The following is a 26,783-nucleotide window of genomic DNA, read 5'->3' on the forward strand; positions in this document are numbered from 1 at the left end:
TGGCTTTGCTTACGACCGGCTTTTAATGTATATCATTAAATAATGTTTATCATTAATATCAGACCACCCATATTTGTTATTGAATAATAAATTTGGCATTTGCTATTGATGCGTTAATTTTCAGATCTGCAATGGTTAGGTGTTAGATCCTGCGTTAGATTTCCAATTTGGACACCCATATGTGTGCCTTTTTCTACGAGTTAAATAGTTATATATTCATCTTTAGTCGGAATAAATAATGAAATGCTTGTGCATGCAATGTAATAAAGCTTTTTGATAAAATAACAGACATTTTGCTTCAAATATACACAGGCCCATCATAAATAATTAACAAAAATAGGCTAACAATGACCGGTTATTTTAAATCACTTATCATTGAGTAGTCTGTATACAGTGTGATTGGTGACCTGTGTTGGTGACATAGTGATCACCATGTAATCACATGATCTTAGGTTATTCGCATCAAAGAAAAATGTGTATCTATTTTATTTGTTCTAATAGTGACACCATTTATTTATCTTTTTATTTATGTTGATTTTTTGTAATACCTTTCTTTTTAGTTTTGCGCCAAATAATAAAGGGTCTTTCATTTAGCACGGATAGATGTTTTCGGCCTGTGGTGGCTACCTCCTGTGAGTGACATCTATCAAAAATATATTTTTATGTTCAGCCAATTATGCCATTTTACTGTGCCAAGTTACAAAAAGAAAAATTAGGTACAAATGATAAAATTTTACGATTACAATAAATGTCCGTTAAAACAAATGCTTTTCGTCTATTTCACAGTGACGTGGTGTGTTCCCCTTCGCAGCTCTCTCTTGCAGGTTTGGTGGGGAAATTGTATACTATTGATTGGGACAATAATAAGCCAATACATGAACGTTCAAGGAATGCAACAATGGCGGAGAATATTGCCGCAGTCCATGGATATGCACAGCAGAACCTGAGGCAGGTGATTTCTTGCCGTGCCTTAGAACTTACGCTTCAAATTAGCGATTATTAGGTTGTTACACATTTTTTTGTAGGATTTCTTGAAGTTGCAGATCTAAAGAGGTAATCCACAATCGACTGATGCTGTTACACAGCCAACAGGCCAATGATGAAATTCAACAAGATCTCACCACTTTTTCCGTGAAATTGACTCAAAAAAACGTACATGATATGACACTTAATTTGATCATAAAATTTTATCATTTGTGCCCTATGTTTTTTCTTGTAACTTGGCATAGTAAAATGGCATAATTGGCTGAACAATAATATATATTTTTGATAGATGTCACTCACAGGAGGTGGCCAGCATAGGCTGAAAACATGCTTCGGCCGTGCTTAATGAAAAACCCTTTATATGCCATCGTATTTTGTATTACGCATTCAATCTTTATAGTTGAGCCAATTTAATAGGCAACATTTGACGTCTATCAATTTTATCTTCATAGGGTGGTAACCTGCTTAAAAACATCGATTAAAGCGAATTAATCGATACGGACTTTAAACATTTGTCAATCGAACTTGAAACACATGTCAATAATTTATGATGATTTTTATTCCCAAGTAATCAATGCATTCGATTCTAGATGTCAGATTTCGATTTTTAGAGTAACGTCTCTGGTATTTAAAAAGAAAAAAGGTTTATTGACACAAAATTGTAGCGACGTCAGTTCTTTAAATAAGAAAATGTTTATTATGTTTAGAATGGTTTATCAGTAAAATCAAATCCTAAAATTAGTTGCATCGGTCATTATTATTATAAATATGTAATCGTAATTGAAAAAAGTTAAGCAAATGTGCAGTTCTAACAAAACGAAATATCATGTTATTCTATGTCATCGTTACTAGGTTACGTTGTTGAATTTTGTTGAACTGTCAAATGTTGCCTATTAAAATGGCTCTACTATAGTTATTTAATTCTACAGGATGACTGGTAATTTGACGTGATTCTTCAAAGGGGTTATACTAGAGGTCATTTGCAACAAATTAAGTCCAGTTAACCAGGGGTCAAAAATGGATGGTTATTGAGAGCTATGACGGATTTTGATATGAAAATTTTCTGCCTTTTTACCAAAAACTACTACACTGTTAACATTCAATTGATATTTTTTTGAAAGCCGAAGAATGAGCGATCAGTTAAAAAAAAAACTTGCCCAAAACTTGCATCACCTCAAAAAGAAAAGGGTCGTAGCTCAATAACTATCCATTTTTGACCCCTGGTTAGCTGGACTTAATTTTTTGCAAATGACCTCTAGTATATAATCCCTTTGAAGGATCACGTCGAATTACCAGTCACCCTGTATACAGGGTGTCCCACTGTTGGTATACCAAGCTCAAAGGAGGTTATAGTTTTGCCTACGCTGAGTACGTAAAAATTACTTAAAAAATTCCAGACGCATTTTTTTTTCCAAATAGATGAATTCTTAAAACTCTATGTGTACCCTAAGAAGCAGCCCGCCCATTTTTGCCACTAGCACGTGAGCTATCGTTTAAGATTATGTTTTCATAGACAAAAAGCTCACATTAGAGAAGCGGTATATGACGGCTGCGCGAAGCTAGAGAAGAAAACATGGATTTTCAGGAAAAATTTATCAAAAATTTTTTGATGTAATTTTGTTGTCTATGTATTTTTTACGTGATCAGTGTATGCAAAACTACACGTCCCTTCGCGCTTAGTATACCAATGGTGGGACACCCTGTATATGTATTATATTTAGAAAGTAAACTTACTTACCAATTTTTTCATAATACTGAAGTTAGCTGTCAGGTGTAAATTTTAAAATTTTTTATCACAAATTAATTACAGTAAACAAATGCTTCTAAAAATTTTCATTTGTAATTTGAATTAATTTTCACATGTGAAATTTTTGAATTAATTTTTTGAAGTGAAACTTCTTTACGGAGTTGGAAAAAAATTTAGTGTAACATTCAGATTTTGTTACGCGTGACATTTTTCCGTTACGCGCCATCTTTTTCTTATACCTACCACGCGTGATTCGACGTATTTCTGTAAAGTTGCATATAGTAAATTATTTTTTGAAAAATAAGGTCATAAAGAAGTTTCACTTCTTTCGTGTGTGCACTAGTACACGCACACATTTTTTTATAATAATTTAATTGCCATCTAATTTCATGAATATTTTTAGTCTGTCAACTTTAGTGTCATATTATTTTGTCATCCATCGCACAGATAGCACTATTTACAAAAATCGATTTAAATTGTGTAATTCTTATAATCGATTTATTAAAAATCGATGTTTACCATTAATGAAATCGATTATAAAAAATCGACAATGGAAAAAAAATAATCGATTAAAGTAATAATCGATTATTTATTCACTTCCCTATCTCCATACCAAATTTCATGCAAATTGGTTCAGTAGTTTAGGCGTGATTGAGTAACAGACAGACAGACAGAGTTACTTTCGCATTTTTTATAATATAAGTATGGATTTAAATTACATTATTTAAATTGCCAATTGAGTAACAAAACAATACAACTTATTTCTTTTCTATCGCCCGTATCGGTATGTGGGGCAGAGGGTGTCCACAGAGTCCACTGTGCGCCCGGCGCGGCGCCGCCATCACGCGCGCTCTTCAGTTTCGGCCATGTCAACCCAATCGCCTTGGCTTCCGGTGCCACTGTTCGTCGCTAGGATTATTTGGGACGGCCACGCTTCTTTTTTCCTTGTGGAGTCCATTCCAGGGTTTTTCTGGTTATATGTGAGGTGTTCCTTCTTAAGAGTGTGGCCAATCCATGTCCATTTGCGGCGTAAAATTTGGAGGAAATTTTACGCCGAATGTTCCATGTATAACAACGTTTGATTTAATTTAGTCATAACGTCATCATCATTAGAGCATCGGGTATTTCAATCGAACGCGCGGTGGAAGTAAATAATATGTATAATATTATTTTCCTTGTAGATTTTATCCTCATAATTATTAAAGCTTACTTGTGATTAGGAAAACGTATTTGTCTCTACTCAATTTTTTCTGTTAGACTCAATTATTTCTGAGTAATACCTACTCACTCAGAATCTATATTAACTTAAAATTCGATTCACAAAGTTACCAAATCAACAATATCGTTGTCTTCCTGGGACTAAATACTCAGAAAAAAATAATGAACTTGTTAATAAGCTCATTTTATAAATATTTTTAAGATTCCTCAGATTTAAAAGTGTTGTTTATGCATAATATGTAAGAGCAATTATCTTAAAACGGTCACAAACAGTCACGAGCAGTTATCATAGTAGTGAATCTTGAAGGAAAAATTTTGTAGCGATACGCAATTGTTAAAGAAAAGTCGATGAATGTAGAATTGTAGAGTCGTGAGATATATCGTATGAAATAAAAAGCTTTATTGACAGATTAAAAAAAATCCATTAATATCGTATCAAAAACTACTTCAGAGTTCTGAAACTACTGCTCTTTTAGAGTATATGAACACCTATGGTGAATTATAACTCAAACAAGGAGATAATATCAATTGGGAATATTAACACAGTTCCCTCATATTGATATAATGTCTAATTTCCCTCAGCATACAATGATTATCTTAACTCAATACTCATTTTCATGTATAAACGCTTGTATACAAGTATATTATATTACTTGTGTTTGCTGTTCTGAACTAGAACTATTGCTAAGTTTGTTTGACATCTGCCAAGTATTTGAGCCTTCAAATACCTATATTCAGCATAATTTCTGGATACGACTTTCTAACCATTTATATAAATGACTAGCCTCCGCCAGCGGCTTAGCCCGCGTAGTCAAAGAAAAACCCACGTAGTTTCCGTTCCCGTGGTATTTCCGGGATAAAACCTATTCTATGTCCTTCCTCATCTATCTCTGTAGCAAATTTGAAGTAAATCCATGCAGTACTTTTTGAGATTAGCCCTGACATACCTACATACATACATACAGAAAAACAGACAAAAATTCTAAAAACTATATTTTTGGCTTCGGTATCTATTGTAAATCACGCCCCAAGTATTCTGATAAAAAATATTCAATGTAAAGTTTTGACCTTCCTACGATTTTATTATATGATTACAATAGGAATAATTGTCATCATTACACAACTTACCAGAATTATCAACGAACTCGTTAAGAAGAGATTGTGATGTAAAGTTCATAGTCCATATACCAATCTATTCTAATATAATACCTAATTATCTGCTGTGAACACTGAACGTGATTTATTGAATATTTCATTGTTTTATTACTTCACGATCTACTAGATATTCTTTATAAAGATATTTTATATTTTTATGAACATCGGATTTTTTTAATATTTCGCAAACATAAATTTATTTGTGTGATTAATTACCTAATGGAATTTAGGACATAATGCATAAATTAAAAATCTAACCTTCATTGAAGTAATCTAAATTGTCTCATATTATGGAAAATTTGTAAAGGCATATACAAATATGCTTACGTAACTTGAACATAAATATCAATTATTCAGAGTTATGATTTACACTCAGCGTGTCTCCAGGGCATACACGTTGATTAACTTGAATGAGAAACAATTATACCTACTAAGGTTGTGTTTTGTGGTCATCGGTATAAATTAGGCCTATTTCAAAATACAAATATAACTAAAGTACTATCTTGATCTGATATCTAGATCTAGATGCACTATTCCACTACAACTATAGTTATATACTTATGTTCCATTACTCTAGTATTCCGATGGCACATACGATGTAACATGACCGCAGTTGGGCTGAGAGCTTTATGTGCTTTCGAAACAACAGAGCTGTACCAACAACGTCTACTTCCAGACTCCGAATTATTATTGAAATTAAAAAAAATATTAAATACATACTTAATAATTCCTGAATAACATAGATTTTTTCATCATCATTAAATATGGTGTATAACGTAAAACATACTTAGTAGTTTAAATAATTGTGAATGTATATGATTTACTTTTCCGGTGTTTCGAAATAAAAATATTTTTATTGGAAGCCAAACCATTTAATTATATAACTCAATTCCTTTAATAATTTCGTTTTAAATAACATTGCAATACTTAATTATATTAACCCATAGTTTACAATAAGAAAAATAAGATTAAAGGAAAATTCTAATAACACTTATTGTGCATATATTTCATTCGTAATGTTTTGTTCTACTTTCCTTAGTTTAAAAGGCATTTCCTAAGTAATCTACTTTGGGGATCCATTTTGATATCTATTTTCGTATAAATATTATAAATTTATGCATTTTATAGAATATATACCTACTTATTTATTACAAGGAAAGCGACCTACTGATTACTTACATTATAAATAATTATTCCTCATAGAGTAGAAGATTAACATTGTAAATATCTCTAAGTACTTGATATGAAGCTTTTATTATTTAAAAATGTATTGACAATGTATCTAAACTCATTTAATTTACGTTGTTTGGACTTATATTTCCTTAGTTTACACTATACTATAGATATATTATTTTATTAATATGGTATACATTAATCTTTATTCTTAATTAAGAACACACTCAATATTCTACATTGACGAATATAACTACGAATAATTGCTCCAATGACCCTTCGAATTTAGAATCGTAATGGAATGTCCAAGAACAATTTCATGTGCTCCCCTATATCGGTGATGGAGCGGTCGTCGATCGCCTGCTAGCTGTCCGTGTCGTTGACGTCATCGATGTCGTCGTCGAGGGGTTGGCTGGTCAGCGCGGCCCAGAGCGGCGATCGGGCACCGAGCTGCGCTGAGCCCCGCCGCTAGCTGTCTCGAGCGCAGGCCGCCGCGGTCACTGCGGCTGTGCCTACAGCGCCTATTGCACTGAACAGGATGGTCCCCACTTCGCGGTCTGGCGTTATTTCCACCTTAAAATTTTTTTTGACATTGGATTCACCATAATAAATCATTGACTGAACGTCAGGTAGGTATCAGTTTGACATTTATCTAACGGGGAAATTTAAGCTACTATCGGTACATCGTCCATAGTATTCCCTTCCTTTAATATAAAACTTGTTCCTCATGGACTGAACTGACTGTTGAATTTTGAAATAACTTCTATACGATGTGAGCGTCCACACGTCACTGAGCCAAACGCTTTTAATAAAAGGAACGAGACATTGGGGACCACATACCTAATCTAATCTAAGTGGACTAGTCAAAAGTGGTCATATTGTCACGAACCGCCTTACATATTACAAAGTAGTGACAAAGTTAGAATAATATTTTTTATAAATTTATATCTTTATCGAGTACTACATAGTTACTTGTTGCTACTTGCTAGCAATTTCATTTTAAAAAACTTCAAGCGCTTATGTTTTACGCTGGATATACATATTGATTATTAGGTACTATGTAAATGTTCAAATACAGAGGTAAATTTTTGTATTAAACTGAGTATATGTACATAAACAGCACTAAACAGTCTACGTGCCAACTTCTAATTGAATAGAAAGGAAATTCACTCCTTTTACTTGTGATAGTGTTGTTTGTTCAGGATCGGAGCGTTCCTCCAATACTGTGTCCAGTTCGAGCGTGGGCGGCGGCCTGGGGGACCTCACTAGGCTGACAGCCCTGGGCCTGTTCTTCACCGGAGACAAACGCACCACTGATAGCTCCCCACGGTCCAATTCACAGTTCCGTCGACGTGCGCGTTCTCTGAAAATCGTATACTTAATTATGTAGTGTTTAGACGTGTTTGCTTAAGCTTCTATTTTTTACAAATTAAAGACTTGCTTGCATAGCACGATCGTGAAATTCTTCTGATAATCTTATTTAAAAGATGTATATTTAAAGAACCTTATTTTTTAAAAAGCTAACTTTCCACAATATTTAAAAATACTAACTGTAAACTGGAGCTAAGTGTGGATAAGTATATTTTAAGTTAAAGCAAAATTGGATATCGATTTCACGGATACTATGCCATAAAATGTTTAGCGAATGTATACAATTTAAAGCAGGCGCTGCGTATATATTTCAGAATTTAAAGTAAAAGTTTTACAAACAATTTTAAATGATGTAAGCTTAGATGTAAGATATTGGACCAATAAATAACCATAAAAGGCTTATTCAATATTCGTAAATGAAAAAATATTTAGGATGCAAAAGTTAAAATGTATTTAATTAAAATAAAACACATTGATTATCATAAAAATATATAAAATGATAGAGAAAAAAATACGATTACAAGTTAATTATTTATTAGAATTAATGCCAGACAAAGTTTGGTGCGTTATTTTAGAAATAAATTAATCACTGTATAATAACAACACGTTTATAGGGAAAACCAGCCTTTTCCTCAAAGAATTCTGTAAACACGCACTGCCCAATAAATTCCATTGTTTCCGAAACAATGCATTGAACATTGAATGTCCGGTGACACGGCGTATAGATGCGGTCACCCTTCCGTAAAATGACATGGAATAGATATGGGAAAGTGCCAAATGTCAATGTGGAGTTTGTGGACGCAGGTGGAAAGGCTTCCCCTACACACATGAGATTTATCACACGTCCATTTTGTAATGCCAGACCATTTGAAAATGTCTGTATTTCAAGACAATAAATTCGTATAATAATAAGTTACATTTTGGTTTAGAACAATAAACTTTTCTGAGTGAATTTTATGGAATTTATACTTATTTATGTATAATATTATTAATGTTCAGTTAAGGATATTTATAACATAATTAAAAACGAAGTGCCGAAGGGGAGTAACTGGGAGTAACTACCTATAATTAACACATTTATACGGCATGTTTTATAACATTTTTTAAATTATCTCATATTGCTGCAGGGAATACGCTTCGAGGTTAAAAGTCATTATTAATAATTACTTTTCCCGGCCATTATTTTTATTATATTATACCTGGCAAGTTTAGCTCTTCGTCTCAAACAGCATATCACAGTCAGAGCTAGCAGGGGAAAGCCGAAAATACACGATACAATAGGTATAACTATAGACTCCGGCGTTACTGAAACAAAAGATACAAGTTATTTATTGGCACCTTTGATCAAAGAATCTATCGGCACAGTAGTATTGGGCACAAAGAAATCAAGGCTTAGCCACATAACAAAGGATAGTAAGAAATAACAAATGTTTGGGTGCGCCTTATGATGTTAGAGTCCAGTGGCGATCCGGCAAAATATTTTTATTGGCATAGCTCTACGAGATAAATCGTACACCAGAATTTATGTTGTTTTAAAAAGTTGAACTATTTTAGCTGTATTTTCAGATTTTCAGTTATGTTCTATATCGAACGTGTTTTAAATTTTTATGTATAGTCAGATAAATGTACCGTAAACCACGCAGTTATTGATGCTTCTGGCACGTACATTTGTTTGATGATTAATAGCCCAACTCTTTGTTAAAAAGTCAGTACTCTGTAATTGTAGATATTGAAACTACTTATCTTGAAATTCGTTGGTATACTATGAAGCATGATTAAAGAAACAACTATGCGTGGAAAGATAAGACTGTCTAGGACCTAATCACATTTCTATGAAAATGATAAAGGCAAGCTAGTTCTTAGCCCAGCTGTTGTCTACGCAAAGGCTTACTAATGAAACCATGTCATTTCTATGGATAAAACCAATATAGCTAGCAGCGACTTTCGATGCTAAATTAATTATAATTAATATACAGTAGACAATCAGTTTGTCCCCAGTATCATTTGGCGGTTGTAAAAGTATGTCGTCAGCGTTTATTGATTGTATGCGGGTCGTGGCAACCGCCCGAATAATTTGCGACTTACCGGTGGGGTAAATGATGATGGGCGGGCGTTTATTATGCGTTGATTTAGCAACTGTAATGACATTGCTCGCCGTTGTGCTCGTAGTTGGGGTTGAGTTGTTGCTAAATTGGTTCATACTGTTCAGCGTGTTTGCCATACTTGCACGCGTCATCATACTGAAATGAATGTTCATAATACATATAATATCGATGATAAGAATACTGTAATAAAAATGTTAACTGATATTACTTATGCATATTTTGCCGATCATTAACATTTCTGTGCTAATAACATATAGGTTAATAGCACAGAAATTAACCCATAGTTCAAGGAAGCAAGTGTATTTGACTGCACTTTTTAAACATTTAGAATGTGTTAGTGTTTGATGCGATTGTTTTAGCCTATATAAGTAAAGAATATAATTATAATCAATTTAAATCTCTTGGTCATAAATATAAACCTGGTACAGTATAAAAGTGTTTGCGTGCACACTTTGCTTTTGCTCTAAATTAGCCGACCCGAGAGAGATCGAAGTACGACGGTACGACCGAGGTGCCAGTCCATAAATATTCATATTAAATTGGTAGGAATACTTTTTACCCAATCGCTTTTTCGAGCAACAATTTATTCTTCTCATTTAGTATTGACAACGTTCGAATTTTTCTTCTACCTGTCTTCCCGCGTAACATCTACCTACGTATCAGATATTTACACGTTTCATTTTTAATTTCGTCTTGCAAATACCAACGTAAAACCTTTTGAAGTAAATACTCGTTCCAATATTTCTGCATAGCGCTAAAAGTTCACTGATGGATGAGGATCACGAGAGCTTCGTCCGAAATTGAAAATTTAGGTTGTCTACTTTTCAACTATCGGCTAGACATGATCGGTATTTCATTTCGAAATATCTCCATTATGTTATTTGAAGAAGGTAAAGTTTTGATTTTCCGTAGGTTAACTGTTGAAGTGTTCCTTTTGTTTTTTAAACAGATTTTTATGATCAGTGATGAAATAGAGATTTATTGACTTATTTTATATACTTTATGAATTATTTTTAGTTTGTCTTTTTTATTCTTGAGAAACTTCCTGTTTTAGAGTTTTATTTTTTAAGGTAAATTATTGTTTTATTAGAAAACTTAGTTATTTCCACTGATAATAGGCAGATTGAGATGGTTATCGGCATAGTGAATAGGTATCTACATTCTACACTTAATACTTTCACAATTACGTTTTCTTACAAAATAAAAAGCTCTTGCTATATGTAAGCAAGAGCATATTTAAGTTAACACTTTAAATATACCTATATTTAATTATTTACAAAGTTTATTTTAAAAGCTTTGAATACATGTATGTATTATGATACGTGACAACATTTTAACGTTCATAAGTTAAATGCTGGTTAAATTCTAATAGATATGTATTACGTTAAATGTGTATAAGTGGTAGGTAAATTTATTTTCTTAAAGGCTTATTAACTTCAACGTCATACTTTATTAAACATTATTCAAGCGAATTAGAGTGAAGCTACACGAACACGACACGTACCTCAATATTTCTATTGGTTTGAGACAAAGCGATTGAAACTTTAATGATTCTTTCTTGTTGTTACTTCTCTCCATAAAAGTAGTTTTTTTAATCTATGTACATTTTTTCTTTTGCGTCTTGTAAATTGATATAAGCTTTTGCCTTTAAACATTTCACATTCCATGAACGATTTCTAGTACTTATGTCTAAAATGTAAAAAAAAATGTTGTTAAGGCTTAAGTTGTGACAGCAAGATGGTAGAAATGAAGTAGCCAACTCTACATTTAAAATATATTATGAAGGAAAATGTACTGTCACCGAATACGAACCATAAAATATCGTTTCACCGCCCTTAAACCTAATGAATGTCTTCAATATTTTTTGCAATTCACGATATGATAATTTTGATTATAATTTAGGAACCAATTGATACTTTAATGATTATTTCTGTCATTTATAGTATTTTTTGTTCTTTTTGGCTGTATGAGAAGGGTTTGTTTTTTCGCATGTATGTAGAGATATCATAAAAAATTGCAATAAGTCAATCAAACCTATTAAGACAATCAAAATAATATCATTTATCGTAATTGCTTTTAAGTATTTTACCAAATAGTCCGGGATACATCGCCCATTTTTGCAAGTGATAACTATCAAGCTAATTTTTCGTGAGTAGCTTTATTTTGATGAGATGCCCAATAATTTCATGTACGAAACTCTCGATTGTGGTAGCTTACAGAGGTAACAAGGATAAAAAATTTTGATTTGACGGTTCTCAAATATTTTTAGGACAATTTGTAGGACAATATGTCTGTTGAATTATATAAGTATTAAATAAGTGAAAATAAAAAAATCTGCTGGTTAGTAATCATTTATGATGACTTCGTTATCGATACACATTGGAAAGGGGGACTCTTTGATCAAACCATAGATTTTGTAGGACAAATATTTTTTCGAATAATTTAGATAATTATCTTGAGATTGAACAAAAAAAAACATTCAGTTAGTAATTAATATTTGAGAACCATCAAATCAAAATATTTTATCCTTGTTTCCTCTGGTAGCTACCACAATCGAGATTTTGTACATGAAATTATTGGGCATCTCATCAAAATAAAGCTACTCACGAAAAATTAGCTTGATAGTAATCACTTGCAAAAATGGGCGATGTATCCCGGACTAAAACTTTTGAAACTGAGAAATCTGAGAGTTCTGAAAGGTAGGTATCACAATGTAAGGTATAGTTAATTAATTATTAATGTGTAGAAACATTCTGCGCAATTTAGGATTTACGTCATGGGTTTGCTAAATCCCTCGGTAATAATTATCACCCGTGACTTGGCTTGCACGAAATCTTTGTGGGTATGTTTGCCAGTTTTCACAAGTTATTTTTACGTTTTGAGATACATATTTTATCCCAAATCGATTTGTTATTACAGTATCTTCTTTTTGTAGCAGGTTTTCAATGTACGAATACTATCTCACCAGATATTTTTTGGTCACGTATACATATGTATATTATATCCAAGCCTAGAATAGACTAGTTCTTATTTACACATCATGATTTCCAAATAAAGGCATATTGAAGAAGATGTCGGCCCAGAACTCAGAAGTCTTTTTGTAATATCTATAATTGATAAGTTAGCATTCCATCTAAGCATTCCATACTGAATATTCAATTCAATTTTTGTGAGATTGCCTTTTGTGCTATGTATAAGTCTTGAATATAAATTTTATAAAGAAACCTCTACATTTATAAATTATCATATAATTTGATTCTTGAATGAAACACACAACAGTTCCTCTCTTCAGTGCAGGATTTAATAAGATGGAGTAATATTGATATTCATTTAGCAGAGAAAGTTGCATCTTAATTTTCCTCGCAATTGAATAATGTACTTTTAGTTTTGAGTAATATAGAAAAATATACTCTTTTCGTTAGCTTAGTTAGTTTTAGATAATAGGCACATAAAATAAGTGAAACTGGCGAAGTAAGTGCTATTAATTTTTAATAATCAATATTCGACAGAATAAAGTCTCTTAAGATTAGCATTTTAGTCCCTATAAAAAAGTCAGGACAATGCTAAAAATAAAAACTTATTTCGGTCTGTTATTGGAAACATCAATTTGAAACAGATTGTATAATATAGATTTTCGTAAACGAGAATAGCGTTCTCAGAACTTTGCTAAGCTAAGAAACCGTTTACAGTTGATTGTGATGTAGCGATTTCTGTTTACGTACTTCCCGAAAGCTTAAACTGTAACACATTACACGCTATTACTGAAAGTACTTCGCTTAGAACAAGTTTTTAACGAGTTTATAGTTTTTGTGTAGGTATTTCTATGATTTATTGTGTTAAAACGCAAATAACAAGCTTGTTTGATGAAAATAATACTTATAATACATATATGATTCAATATTATTTTATACTAGAGCGGTAGGTACACTATTGTCGAAAATAGGATGAAAGGTCTAGATCGGATTATAGGATAGGCAGAAGGGACGCATACGCTTTATATTAAATACCTATCAATACATTCTGTATATTACAGAATGTAACATTTTTAATTATAACTAAACACATTTGGAAGTTTGCAATGATTCTGCTAACTGCACTTTATAAACTTAATACTCTTTATTTCGTGTTCTGTTCGCTGAAGTCGCAGACATTATAGTATTGTAGCTGTATCCTAGGAATTTAAGAAAAATGCGGGTGTTTTGTTACGATATTGCAATATTGTCGCACAGCTGAGCCCGTTTTCTCGCGTTTAACAAAATACCGACCATTTCCTGCAATTCCACAGTACCCTGAGACAAGGCATCCGCTGTTGACAAGCATATTTTATTACACTAGTTGTTAGAGACTCACCTTAAATATGAAGTAAAGTGTCTCAGAGATTTAATACTCTTTCGTTGGTGTTGTTTTAATTTTGAATGAAAGCTAAACGCTTTTTATTCTATACAAGACTTTTTATGTACCTATTTGAAATTCAAAAACTTTTATTCGATTTCAAAAGGTTAAAATAAGTCTCAGAACATACCAAAAAGTAAAAATGAGAATCTCTACAAGTTGCAATGACAGAACTGTCAATAAAGTAAACGGCTTGTAAACGGAATTTTAATTTCAACCAACATATTAAAAGAAGCAAATAAAAACGGATCGTTTTATTCATTTTCAGTAGTTCTTCGTTATACATATATTGCATTAAATTTAAACACAACACAACCAACACAGCACAACGATTATTCTCAATTATTTTATAAACTTTTTTATATTCTTTCTCGAGCTCCTTTAAATAAATGAGATAAAAGCAATAAAACAGAGTTCTTTTTATTGGTGTCTTCATTATTTGTGGCTTTTCTCAAGTAATAGCATTAGAAAAATACTTTTTCTTCGGAAAATAGTGATCCGAAATTTTTTTTTTTAAAATTGAAATTTATTTGATAGAAATATTAAAAATATTAAATTTTCAACTTAGCAATCATAAAAATATAAAAATGATGATGAAATGATCCTTTTTATGTCAAGCAAAGGGGCAGGTTATTTATAACCTTATTTATTTTGTAAAAAAATCGGATTTAGAAGATTACTATTATTTTAAAACTAATTTGTATAAGCTTACAGGTGTGGATTGTGGATCCCGCCCGCCGTAAAGCTCCCGCCCGTTTCATTAAAAAGTATACATGTGTCTTGGAAGCGGGAATCCAGTTCACCTTTAACCTCATTTTAAAAATTTATTCTATCATCAACGTAACGGTAAATGCTCTTTTAAAATTTATATCTTTGTCTTTTAAATTACTTTACGTCCTTATTTTCTTCCTTCCACTTCTCTAATTTGTACAATGTAGCCAATATAATTTTCGAGTTGAGCCTCCTCTAATTCCTAAAATATTCAGGAATTTGGCAGGGTTGTGTTACAGTCATTACAAATTCCAACGTGCCAGAATTTGTATAAACAATTTTTATATTGTTACTCAGGATATCAACTAATTGAAATAAGTTACGTTTTTTTTTTATAATTACACCACTTGAAGAATATTATTGACAATAAATTCGATTGCTAAGCCGAGTCATACCAAATGACTTAGTAATAGTAGGAAATATTCATTAATGATATATCACAATGCTGTGAATAAATGTACATAAAATGCCATAATATAGTTGTAGTTTACCTCTTGTACTATTCTTTATACCGAGGCCCAATTTGCTAATGAGTAGAGGGCATAAGAATGCATTTTAAAATTGTAGACACCTGCGAGCGAGCTTTAGGAATTTATTAAAACACCACGATTTGAACAAAAGGAAATGCTTGTTAAATCTTGTGTTTTAATTTGGACATTTCAATTGTTACGAGATGATAAAAAATAATGGTTTCGACGTGAACAGGCAGATTTTCACATCATTAAACTTACCAATATAAACCGATGGCTTTAGAACGACAATCTACTCACAAGTATCAATAGAAAATACTAGAACATAAAATAAACTTAGAACATTCGAATGTTTATTTTGGAGGGATGGAGTGTTACGATTCCGATAACGTCGCGGGTCGGGGACGGCGCGAGGCGGGCGTCCCCTGAAATGCCTCCGTCACACTGGAGCTCGAGTCGGCTAGATGGGAACAGAAACAAGGGGCACTGCATTTCGTCCACCGACCCGAATTCCCCGGCTATATTAAACGTAGCCGACTGCTAGCTGAACATGTCGAAAGAGGGAAGATTTAAGGCATAAGTTTTCGTGTGAAATCTTTGCCACATTACGATAGGATTTTGGAGAGTAATATCGGTAAACAGGTGTTGTTATTCTCATTATTGTTTATCTTCTGTTAAATTTACATTGTAATGTATTTCAAATGTCGTTTTATATAACTACTTTGATTCTGTTGTCTTTAACTATTTACTCACTCATTAAATATTTCTTCATTTGTTTTTATTGTCAGTCTAGCTAGAAAATATAAAAAGGAATTCCCCTTTATTTTTTTATTTGAGTATGAACGTGGAGTTTATTATTCCCTTGGACACTATTGTATCAATTTATAGTTTAAAATAAACTTTCGTATCTCTCTTATGTTGAATAAAGGCATATACATAAGCAATAAATAGCAACTCTATTCGACATGTACAATACATATCGAATAGAGTTGCTTCATCTATTAATAGTGGATTCAGAAAATAATTGTTCAATGCTGTTATGTCATCATTTTTATAAATAATAATTTATAATCTTTTACGTACATACACACAATACAGATTGAAGTTATTGTGGTTGTATTTTTGTTACCTATAGAAACAAGAAGTTTTATCGTTCCAGATTACGTCAAAAAAGCGTTAAATAACATTTTATTATGAAGCTTTCACATAGAGAATAAAACAACGTACGGACATAATACATAAATGCTAATTCGTTGTAAACGCGTGCATTTGTGCGCTGAAAATCAACAGAAAGGAAGGGATAAAGTGGAATTATAGAGCGAGGGATTAAAACGAATTAAAATGCTAATTAATCAATGTTATTTTACTCAGTACGTAGTTGCATTTAAATGATGTTTTTTTTCGTCTATTTGCATTTGTCTCCAATATCCATTTAAAACTGGAAATTTTAACGACAAACTTCATTAAAATGAGGAATATTACAATCTACACGTCCCGCCTCGTGATCAAATTTTTTATATTCTTTATAAATTTATACGTATAATTATGTCAACTTTATACCTACATAACACTTAAAAAAAACTTTGCTAATTTATTCTGATAAAATAAACCTAGTATTCAAGTAACCTAACACCCGTTTGGATAGCCCATTATAGCGAATAAAACGTTTTTGAAGTGTCTGTATTTCAAGTGTTCTACAATGAAATTACTTAAATTCCTCACCGTTTTCGCAAAAAATGAACGGTTTTTCGTTAAAATTTTTCTTTTAAGCGTCCAACTCCCAAGTGACATTCGATAACCCGAGAATTTATTTGGTAGCTTCTTTTTCAGCTTAGTCGTTGACCGCCGTTGAACGAGTGACCATTACCCTTATCGCTCTAAAAGCTTTTAGTACTAGAACATAACATGGGTCGCTACTTTCATTATAAACCCCGCGCCCTATATAGTTCGGTATATTATTATCCCCGTGACAAGCGACGTTTACCGAGTCTATTAATTTTTTAAGTTTATTATTTAGCTCTCAATTTTAATGATATGTTATATCTTATCTTATGATAAGAAATATAAAATCTCTCCAGTGAAGATACTAATATCACACTTGAATTCATTAAGTTACGACAGTTTTACTGCCACATAGGACTGAAATCCTAAACATAGTTACTTTGTCTAGGAAAATCTCTCCGTAATATTTTTAAATGGAATTCTATCATATAAGTGTTTAAGTTGTGAAATATCAAATTTAAGTATAATATATACAATTCGAAGATTTGACTAACATCACATTATAAAAGAAAATAAAAAATAGAGATCGAAAAGCAGAGTATGCATCTACATTAATTGAAATGTGATTAATTAAAGCAAAATATCGTAAGAGAAATTTCCCGATCACTGTTTATATTTTTATTAACAATATTTTGGCATATTAAGGGTAGACTAGACGTATAGAGTGTTATCTTTTAATTTAGAAACAGTGAAAATTCAATCAGAACACAAAATGGAAATGTTTATTCGATTTCAATGTAAAATCCCGAGCAGGAAAACCTTATGAGCATTTATGAGAGACGGTAACGTACGTGATGTTACTTCCCAAACTAAGACTACCTTTTCCGAAAAGAGCTGGCGCTTTTCAAGTCGATTCAGATAGTTGAATTGTCCCGGACTTGATTCTGTGCGTTATCATGTCAGAGCAGAATATGACGGAGCTTTTGTGAGCGCTATGAAACGAATTTATTCAAAACTTCAATCGCTTCAAGAATATTTGATTCCATTCAGCTACCGATTCCGTCTGCTGAAGTATTTGCTATTTAGAATTAGTTTTCTATCGATTCCCTTATTGGTAAGAATAGTAATAAATCGTGCTCAATCTATTCACGAAAAGAAATTATGAAATTGAATAATCAAACGGCAAAGTTGCTAGAAAAAATTACCTCTAATACAAATATTTTTTGTACAAACCCGTTTTCATCAAACATTTCAATTTATTTGTACATTTATAAAAGCTTCTGTATATTTTAAAAGATTCATTGTTATATTTTTATATTTGTAAAAGTCGATCGAGGTTTCGCTTACATTGAAATTATATTAATATTTATTTATTCAAGCATGGTCAAACATGAAACGAATTTTGTATATAAAACGAATTTTGTATTGTGGAGAAAAAAACGAATTTTGTATTGTGGAGAAATTTTAATTAAACAGATTTTACTGATATCGGTTTAGTGGTTTAGCTACACAAGTTTAACATAAACATGTTTATATTTATAACATAAGGTTAAGTATAAAACTAAAAAAGGATACAATAAATTATGAGGTAGTTCATTTTCATTTGTATATGGTATATGACGTATATTATAAAATATAGTTCCATATTTTTAAATTCAACTTCAAGCATAAATCATAAGATAATATAGTTTCAGGTGTCTCCATAAGTATCGTTGTTCAAGAAGGCGAGCTGAGATAAAACTGACGACACTTGCATTAATTATTACCCAAGATTTATCTTTTTGTTTTTATATAGTCCAAAGGATAAGCTCTTTTAATCCGTCCCTAAATTTGAAAAACGTAGAAGGAGAAAAGCTTGACACAACTGAAAATATTCACTTTTATAGAAGACAAGGTCTGTTTTCTGGGAACGTTATTAAAAAATATAAATATGTTTAAGCTAAATTAGAATTAATAACTTATCTTGTTAGGGATAAAAGAACATTATGCTACGTAATTGAAGTCTTGTGCAAACACGATTAGTTAAACTAAGAAGACTAAGCATTTTTAAAAAGGACTATGCAAAAAATCGTCCCATATCATCAACAGATGCCAAACATATCTCATTAAATACATCTCGACATTATGATTATTTTTTACTATGGCGACATCACTGTAGGATATGGGGTTATCGTGCAATAAAAAAAAATATGTTATACTTATACAGTTTTAAAAAAATCGTCCCATATCATCAACAGATGCCAAACATATCTCATTAAATACATCTCGACATTATGATTATTTTTTACTATGGCGACATCACTGTAGGATATGGGGATAACGTGCAATAAAAAAAATATGTTATATATTCGCCTTGGGGACCTACCATATAAAACTTGCAAAATCCTACTGTGCGGAACATATTCGGAATGGAATTTATTATATTGAATTATTTCGAGAAAACCAGCTAACTGATTTGCCAAGGTATAATATTCGAGAAGATAATGTCTGGTTAATTAGAGGACGAATACAATCTCGACACGTTAGATCGCGCGTTTATTATTGTTACATATTAATAAACCGAAGTGAAACTGGCAGACGTGCTATTGAACAGTGGTATTGCACATGCCTAACAGGGGCGCGTACGGTTGGAAGTTGTGCCCATATAATATCAATTATATGGTATATGGGCAAAGGTCGACATATCAACTTTAATCTACCAGCGGCAATGTTATCGACTATTATAATAGATGAATAATATAACGTTATTTTTGTCTGGATAATAGTTCTGTTGTTATTAAGTGTCTACTTGCACAATTGTTTTTGTGTTATTAATACTTAAAATGTCTAGTTGAACAATTGCTTTTTGTAATTATCGTCTAAAATGTAATTTTTTATTTTAAAATAAAAATACTTTATTTTTGTCAAAAGTCTTTTTTTAAAAAAAACCCCGCCGAATTCCGAACTAAAAATTGGTACTGACTTTTCATGGGACGTAATAATGATATTGAAACTTGTCCCATGTCTGTTGATGGGATGGGACACTGCCCATACATTTTTTTGCATGGTCCTTTACACTAGTAAAATATAACCATAATAGCTAAGGTAGCTAAACGTCCTTTCATGATCACGTTTATGATAGCGCTTAAGAAAGAAATATTGTTAATTATAATGCCTATAATACTGCAGACATTAGATTACGTATTTATTTGCCTACAGAGTAAATTAATATGATGAAAATATACATTTGTTCCGAATTTGAGTACTCCGAATAATATATAGTATTCCGAATAACCATAATAAAAAAATAAACAATAACTATATTTCCTAAATATAAAAGGGAAGCGACATACGCTAAGATTCCGGTGGTAGCTATTCGCATATATATAAGGTCTACATGCATTAATAAACGCGTGCAAATAGCCTGGCACTATGCTAATACTATCTAGTGATTAATTCAGTTTGAATGGAGTGTGGCGGGTGTGTCTCTTGGGTCATTGAAGGTCATTTACATTGCTTTTAAACTTAAATGGATATAACAGATCTGACATGAACTATGCGATCTCATTTAAACAGAATATATAAGAGGAAGAAAAACCCGTTGGAAATTACTAAATAAGTAAATGAAATTCTAAATTTTAAAATCCGATAATATCCTATCCGGGCATTTTCTTGTTCCATCTGTTTTGACTGATCGATTTTTTTACGGGTAGGTCAGAATCTTGTTTGCTTTTTCATACACGTCCTATTGGCCCTGGTTATAACCACTACTATGGTTATAAACGTTAGGTTGTAATAATTTATAGGCTGTAGGTTCAGCGTATACAAGCCAGTACAAGCCGGTGAAGACTCAATATTTATGGCCCATAGAGCTCGTTACTTACGATTGGTGCCTGTGCCATCAACACTGAAATATTACGGAGTTAAAAATAAAGTTTAAAGAAAAACAAACACTTCCTTTGAAATTTTGAATAGGGAAATGTAACCTCAAAAATGCCTTTCTGTTCAAATTTAAAGCTGAGTATCATTAAATTGAACAGAATGTTTTGGTCAGCTATTGTAATAAATACATACGTAAATTAGAATACCTTTAAGCGTAAAATCTATATATTATATAAAACTCAAAGGTGACTATGATATAGTGATCTATCAACGCACAGCCCAAACCACTGAACCACAGATTAGAGAATAGTTTGACTGAACGTATCGGGCTGAAATTTGGCATGCAGGTAGATGTCATAACGTAGGCGTCGTAACGACGAAAACTTATACCATGAAAATTTATCTTTTCCACGCAAGCTAAGCTGCGGGCAACAGCTAGTTTAATATATTATTGTTGGAATAAGTAATAGGTAATCAACGACAAATCAACGACAACGAGATTCACTTTTTTAAATCTATTTAACGGATATAAAAGTGAATCTAATTTGTAGAATAAATTACTCATTCAACGAAACAGTATATTCGATTAATAAAACACATTCAATTCATATGTATTTCTGTACTATATCGTGATATTAATTGAATCCTTTGAATCTTTTGTTTTTTTATTACTTAATGTTGAAAGGTTGAAAGAATAATATAACTTACCTAATTATAATAATTGCTTAGTTCTCGCATAGAATACAGTATGTTTTTTCAATCAAAACCATTGACTTTTTGAACGCAAAAATATTCTATTAAAAAGCTCGCAAATGTCTGTTGGCGCTGCAGCTGGCCCGATAGCTAACGACATAAATGTTATCTAGGGTGATTTACAAAATGCTATTCACATATAAATGTTAAGTAAGTAAATGTTGTACATTTTTTCCATAACCTTACTTTTTATGATTGAAGTATTCCATTACAATATAAATGGTTAAGAGTCCAGTGAAACCGCTGATATTGTTAAATAGTAAAGCATTAGTTTAATATTTATTAAATACTTTTAGTGGCATTATACTACTCGAACGTTACTTAAAATTAAATGAGAACTATTTAATTATAAATCGCAAAAAGCAAGCAGAATTCATTTCGCTTTGGAACCACATCCCACTCTAATCTGTGGTTTGGATCGACGAAGCTTTCAGGCATGACTGCATGAGTTGGTGAAGTGAAACTTGCTACATTCCTATGAGTGTATCTAATTTATATATTCATATATGTAATAGTAGTTCAGCTCCTGAAAATATATATATATATATATATGTGCATATATATAAAATTGATTGCTATGAATAGGTAAAAATTTAAATATTTAATTTAATTCTTAAAATTTTTAAGACTCACATTATGAATTATATCATTTGTATAATACTATAGGTATAGGAGCTTTTAATATTATGTATTTTGAATGAGAAGTTTTCACAAATAAGGCAATTTCAAGTTTATGAAATAAGTTATTTAATATTATCGAAATTGAACTTTAGTGCAATTAAATAGATCTTGAAACTTAAGACCTCTTTAAAATAGGAAGAGCTCATATAAACTTTGAATCTTGAGAACTTTTTAGACGGCTGGAGTGGGTAATATAAAGTTTTATTTAAATATACACAATACTTGTAATACGAACAAATGTGTTGGCCAATCTTTGTTAGCTGAGGATGTTTATGCGTCGATTCAATATACATTTCAATTTTTTTTTAATTCATCGTTGGAGATTTTGGCTATACCTAATTACGAAAAAAAGAATATATCATAAAATATGCAATATATTGTATCATAAAATATGCAATAGGTAATTCCGGAAATTCTAAAAAGCAATTTCATAGACGGTTTAATTTTTTGAATGTTTTCGTCAATTGGTTGGATCTCAATTCTTGTTGTATTTTTCCATAAATTACTACGATGTTGTACTGTTATGCTTGACTGAACTTTAAAACTATACTAATTTGTAAGTACGTAAATTGTAGCTATATGTTTTCCAAATAAACAGCTTAAAATTTTTAAGACTCACATTATTTCGTCACAAATTTTTATCAGCGAATAATGCAGACAAATAATACTCTAAGTGTAAAGATAAAAGAGAGAAAGTTAAATCAAACATCCAATGGGATCCGCTTAAACTTTATTTAAACAAGAATAAAAAATACCCTGTAAAGGTGTATAGTATATTTTAATTTTTTCATTTACGACGATTTTCAAAGCAGTGACAAACGCTTCTAAATAGGGCCACTTAAAGTATAATTAGCTCTCACTGGACTGCTGTGTGCACTTTGCCTTTTCTTTTATACGTTAATTTATCTCGACAAAATTCAGTTGAGTTATTAATTAAAGACCTGTCTGTGTCGACGGTGAAAAGTGTTCCCTACCGCCTGATATACAGTTTTGTCATTTCACTGAAATACTTTCAATACAAAAAAAAAGTGAAGTTCCGTAGTGGGGTACGGGGCAAATGCATTATTTATACATCTGTTTCACTGATCGATTTTCTTTAGGGACAAGTAGGTGATAACTGATAAGCCTTCTGTATAATGTAAGCCAGACCGAGACATTTTTTTCTCTCCACCGGGAATCGAACCCAGGACCCCTCTGTTCTACGCAAACGTGTCAACTACTGTACCAAGCAGGTGGTCATTCAACACAAAGCTCAGATAATAAAGTTTGTAGTCCAAATAAAATAATAATTAATAAATATTGGATTGTACAGAATGTTAGATTGTTAAGCGGTTCGCTGAAGCGTTGTGCTTGAAATTGAGGCTTTACTTGATAATATGGTTCGTCGAGCATTTATCTACTGTTTGGTTTTATCTATACCTTTAATTTGTAGGTCCCTATTTCATTGAAAATCCTTAATTCTTTTCAATAAATTAGTTGGCATCGAATGTCCGGCTTTACTTGAGAACGAGGAGAACATTGTTATGAAATAGAAATACGGGATTATTTTTAGAGAAGTTGAAACTTTTTGGGTTTTACGCTAATTGCCTCCGAACAGGCTTTCTTGTTAGAGTGGTCATATTGTTCCCGTTTCTCTGTTTGATTGTAAAGAGAACGTCCAATATTTACTGGAATGCTGACAGAACATAAACAATGGAGTAAAAGGAAAATTATATTTAGTAAATATTAAAACAAACAATAACACAAAGAAAATCTTCCTTGTCATCTTTATTTATGTTTTGCATTTTTATTTCAAAAGACAATAGATACCTACTTTAATGATATAAAATGATTTAGTTTATCTATCAAATTCTTAATTTAAGCCTTTTAAGATCTTCTAGCTACTTACCTATTTCTAGAAAATAGACAGTCAATTTTAGTTTTTGGTCAGAACAAATAATATTCTTTGTGTTAAATATTGTTAAAAACGTAAACCAAACAAAATACGTTTATTAGTTAATCAACCGTTTACTAAAAATTACTTGAACAATCACAGAACTATCCTACCTATCGTTTTTAGTTACTTATATTCTTTAACCACGCTTTATCTAATTTGAATTTTATTTATGAACCCGTCTCTGGGTATAATATCGAAGAAATAATCGATGGTTCTTCTTTTAGACCGGGAGATACTGACACAAAATTTCGAGTCATTTGTAACAGGATGGCGGTTCTACAGGGGTCTTAGTACGCAATGACAAAAAGAAAAACGATGGCGTGAACGCTGGTACCGGCGGCTTAGTCGCGTGGGCGTTAGTCGAACTCGTCGGAAAATAGCGAAAGTCAAACGATTTGTAACAGTATGGCACTTATTTTTCCTGTAAGTTTGAGGATCAACAAATATAAATACAAAATTTCAAAGATCTAAGTGTTGGAAATCTTCACTTATATAAATTAATAATAAATTAAGTTTTCAAGTATAACAGCACTTTTTCCCCCTACTAGAAGTATGGCAAATATAATAATGGTCACATTTTATCAAATACTCTCCAATAATCCAAATGCAATACTGGTACAAAAAGTTTGGCGAAATAAAAATTTTTTGCAGACTTTCGGCGGTATGGCGACCATTTGGAATCGTCCGAAAAGTATGGCATGGCGATTTTCGTAAATGGCTGCACGACGATAGTTACCTTTGCAAAAGTTAGCCTGGTACAAATGGTTGAATGATTGTTTTATTTAAATCAACACATTCGCGTCGGTATGGCGGGCTGTAAGTCACACCGGAAAAGTATGGCATGACACTACCGCCAACTACTTTTTTATGGGCTATCGGTAAATTCTAAAAGTTTTGTGTTACAAATGGTTTGACTTTCGCTATTTTTCCGAGGAGTTCGACAAACGCCCACGCGACTAAGCCACCGGTACCAGCGTTCACACCACCATTTTTCTTTTTGTCATTGCGTACTAAGACCCCTGTAGAACCGCCATCCTTGTTACAAATGACTCGAAATTTTGTGTCAGTATCTCCCGGTCTATTTAATTAATCATAAAGAAAATATATTTTGACTACCAAGAAGGATACATAATAAAAATATCGACACTGTCACATCACTAGTGTTTTTAGTTTCATACAAAAATATAAGGGGCTATTGTAACTAACCTCACAGTTGCAATAACCCCACAGTGAAATTTTCATGAGGCAATTGTAACTGCATCAATAACACAAAATAGAGTCAACTAACGCACTAAAAATATAAATGAAATATGCTTAACGGCTTGTGATAATCGTGTCCAATCAAAAACACCTGCAAAAAATCACTCCTAAACAATTTTTTTGTCTGCAAATCTCGACACCTGTTTTTACGCACACCAACTTCAAAATAGCGGTTTGACACAATGGCCTATCAATCAAATAGTTTTCATCGTAGGGGCACCATCTATTACTTGTAAGATTTATTAGTCGTTGAGCTATTGAATCATAGGTGGCGATTTATTACAACAACTCTAATAAATTAGTTATGATAACTAGTTGCCATAGCCCCATAGTTGCATTTGCCCCGGTTGACCCTACCTAAAATATTTTTCAATAAGCTCTGGCAGCTTCTTGGAATTGATTTAAATCATATTATACTCCTTTAGGCCTTTGTTAATTGCGTTAGTGTGTTCGTTAATTCGGTTAATGTTTCGGCATCGACCTTTTTTATATAAGAGCTGAAATAGACGGAACCAAATAAGAAAACTTAGCATTTGTGCCTTCAGGGAATTGATTTTACGGTTTGTAATATACGATTTTATTAAATGCCCATCAAAAAAAATCAGTGAAATTACAAATTATCCCCAACAAAGATGGCAATGATAAAATAAGACATTTTGAAGATAATAAATCTCATTTTATGGTTCATGAAACCGCATAAGAACAGAGTGATGATGTTCCGCAATATTTTCCTGAAGACCGAAACAATTCTATTGTTCTATTCGTATTGCATCCAATTTTAAAAATGTTTTATCGTGCATTTTATATTTCATATACATATACGATGTAATGAATATTAAATGCTTTATACTTTATAGTAAATATTACGAATCATTACTATTTATTGCAATTAATCCCAGCTCACATAAATCAAAACTGTTTAATATTTAAACGCTCTAAATGAGATTTATCACATGGTTCAAATGTTTAATGTACGTCATATACAGTCTAGAAACAAGTTGCAAACATAAACGAGTGCTGCAAAATTCTTTAACTCTTAATGGGATAATGGTAAGCCACTCCGTTAATAAATAAATCTATGTGCTATAAGTCTATATACATATGTACCTACATACTATAAACAAGAATTTTCTTATTAAGAAAGCATTTATTCTTATGAATTCTATTAAAAACGTGTGCAAGTT

At 31.9% G+C, this 26,783-nt stretch overlaps 1 protein-coding gene across 1 annotated transcript; it reads right to left on the reverse strand.

Annotated features, from left to right (window-relative positions):
- Window positions 1-5,994: 5,994 nt before the first annotated feature.
- On the reverse strand, window positions 5,995-15,815 carry LOC149909592 (uncharacterized). Its single transcript, XM_090117801.1, has 5 exons — window positions 15,648-15,815; window positions 9,734-9,888; window positions 8,848-8,953; window positions 7,457-7,640; window positions 5,995-6,850 (listed from the first exon to the last, which is right to left on the reverse strand). Exons 2-5 carry the CDS (start codon window positions 9,885-9,887, stop codon window positions 6,746-6,748), a joined length of 549 nt encoding a protein of 182 aa, XP_089973927.1. The 5' UTR covers window position 9,888; window positions 15,648-15,815; the 3' UTR covers window positions 5,995-6,745.
- Window positions 15,816-26,783: the final 10,968 nt, after the last annotated feature.

Source organism: Colias eurytheme, chromosome 3 (assembly GCF_061535395.1).
Source record: "Colias eurytheme isolate Ceu_HAF_F1 chromosome 3, ilColEury1 Martin Lab GWU primary, whole genome shotgun sequence".
NCBI lineage: Eukaryota > Metazoa > Arthropoda > Insecta > Lepidoptera > Pieridae > Colias > Colias eurytheme.

What these genes read in the sequence shown, in the direction of transcription:
- LOC149909592 (XM_090117801.1), bottom strand. Translation starts at nt 9,887, where the DNA reads ATGATGACGCGTGCAAGTATGGCAAACACGCTGAACAGTATGAACCAA. An exon ending in CATCATCATTTACCCCACCG is followed by an intron (nt 8,954 to 9,733) that starts GTAAGTCGCAAA and finishes CTTTTGTTTCAG; the next exon opens with TAACGCCGGAGTCTATAGTT. An exon ending in AACAAACAACACTATCACAA is followed by an intron (nt 6,851 to 7,456) that starts GTAAAAGGAGTG and finishes AAAAATTTTAAG; the next exon opens with GTGGAAATAACGCCAGACCG.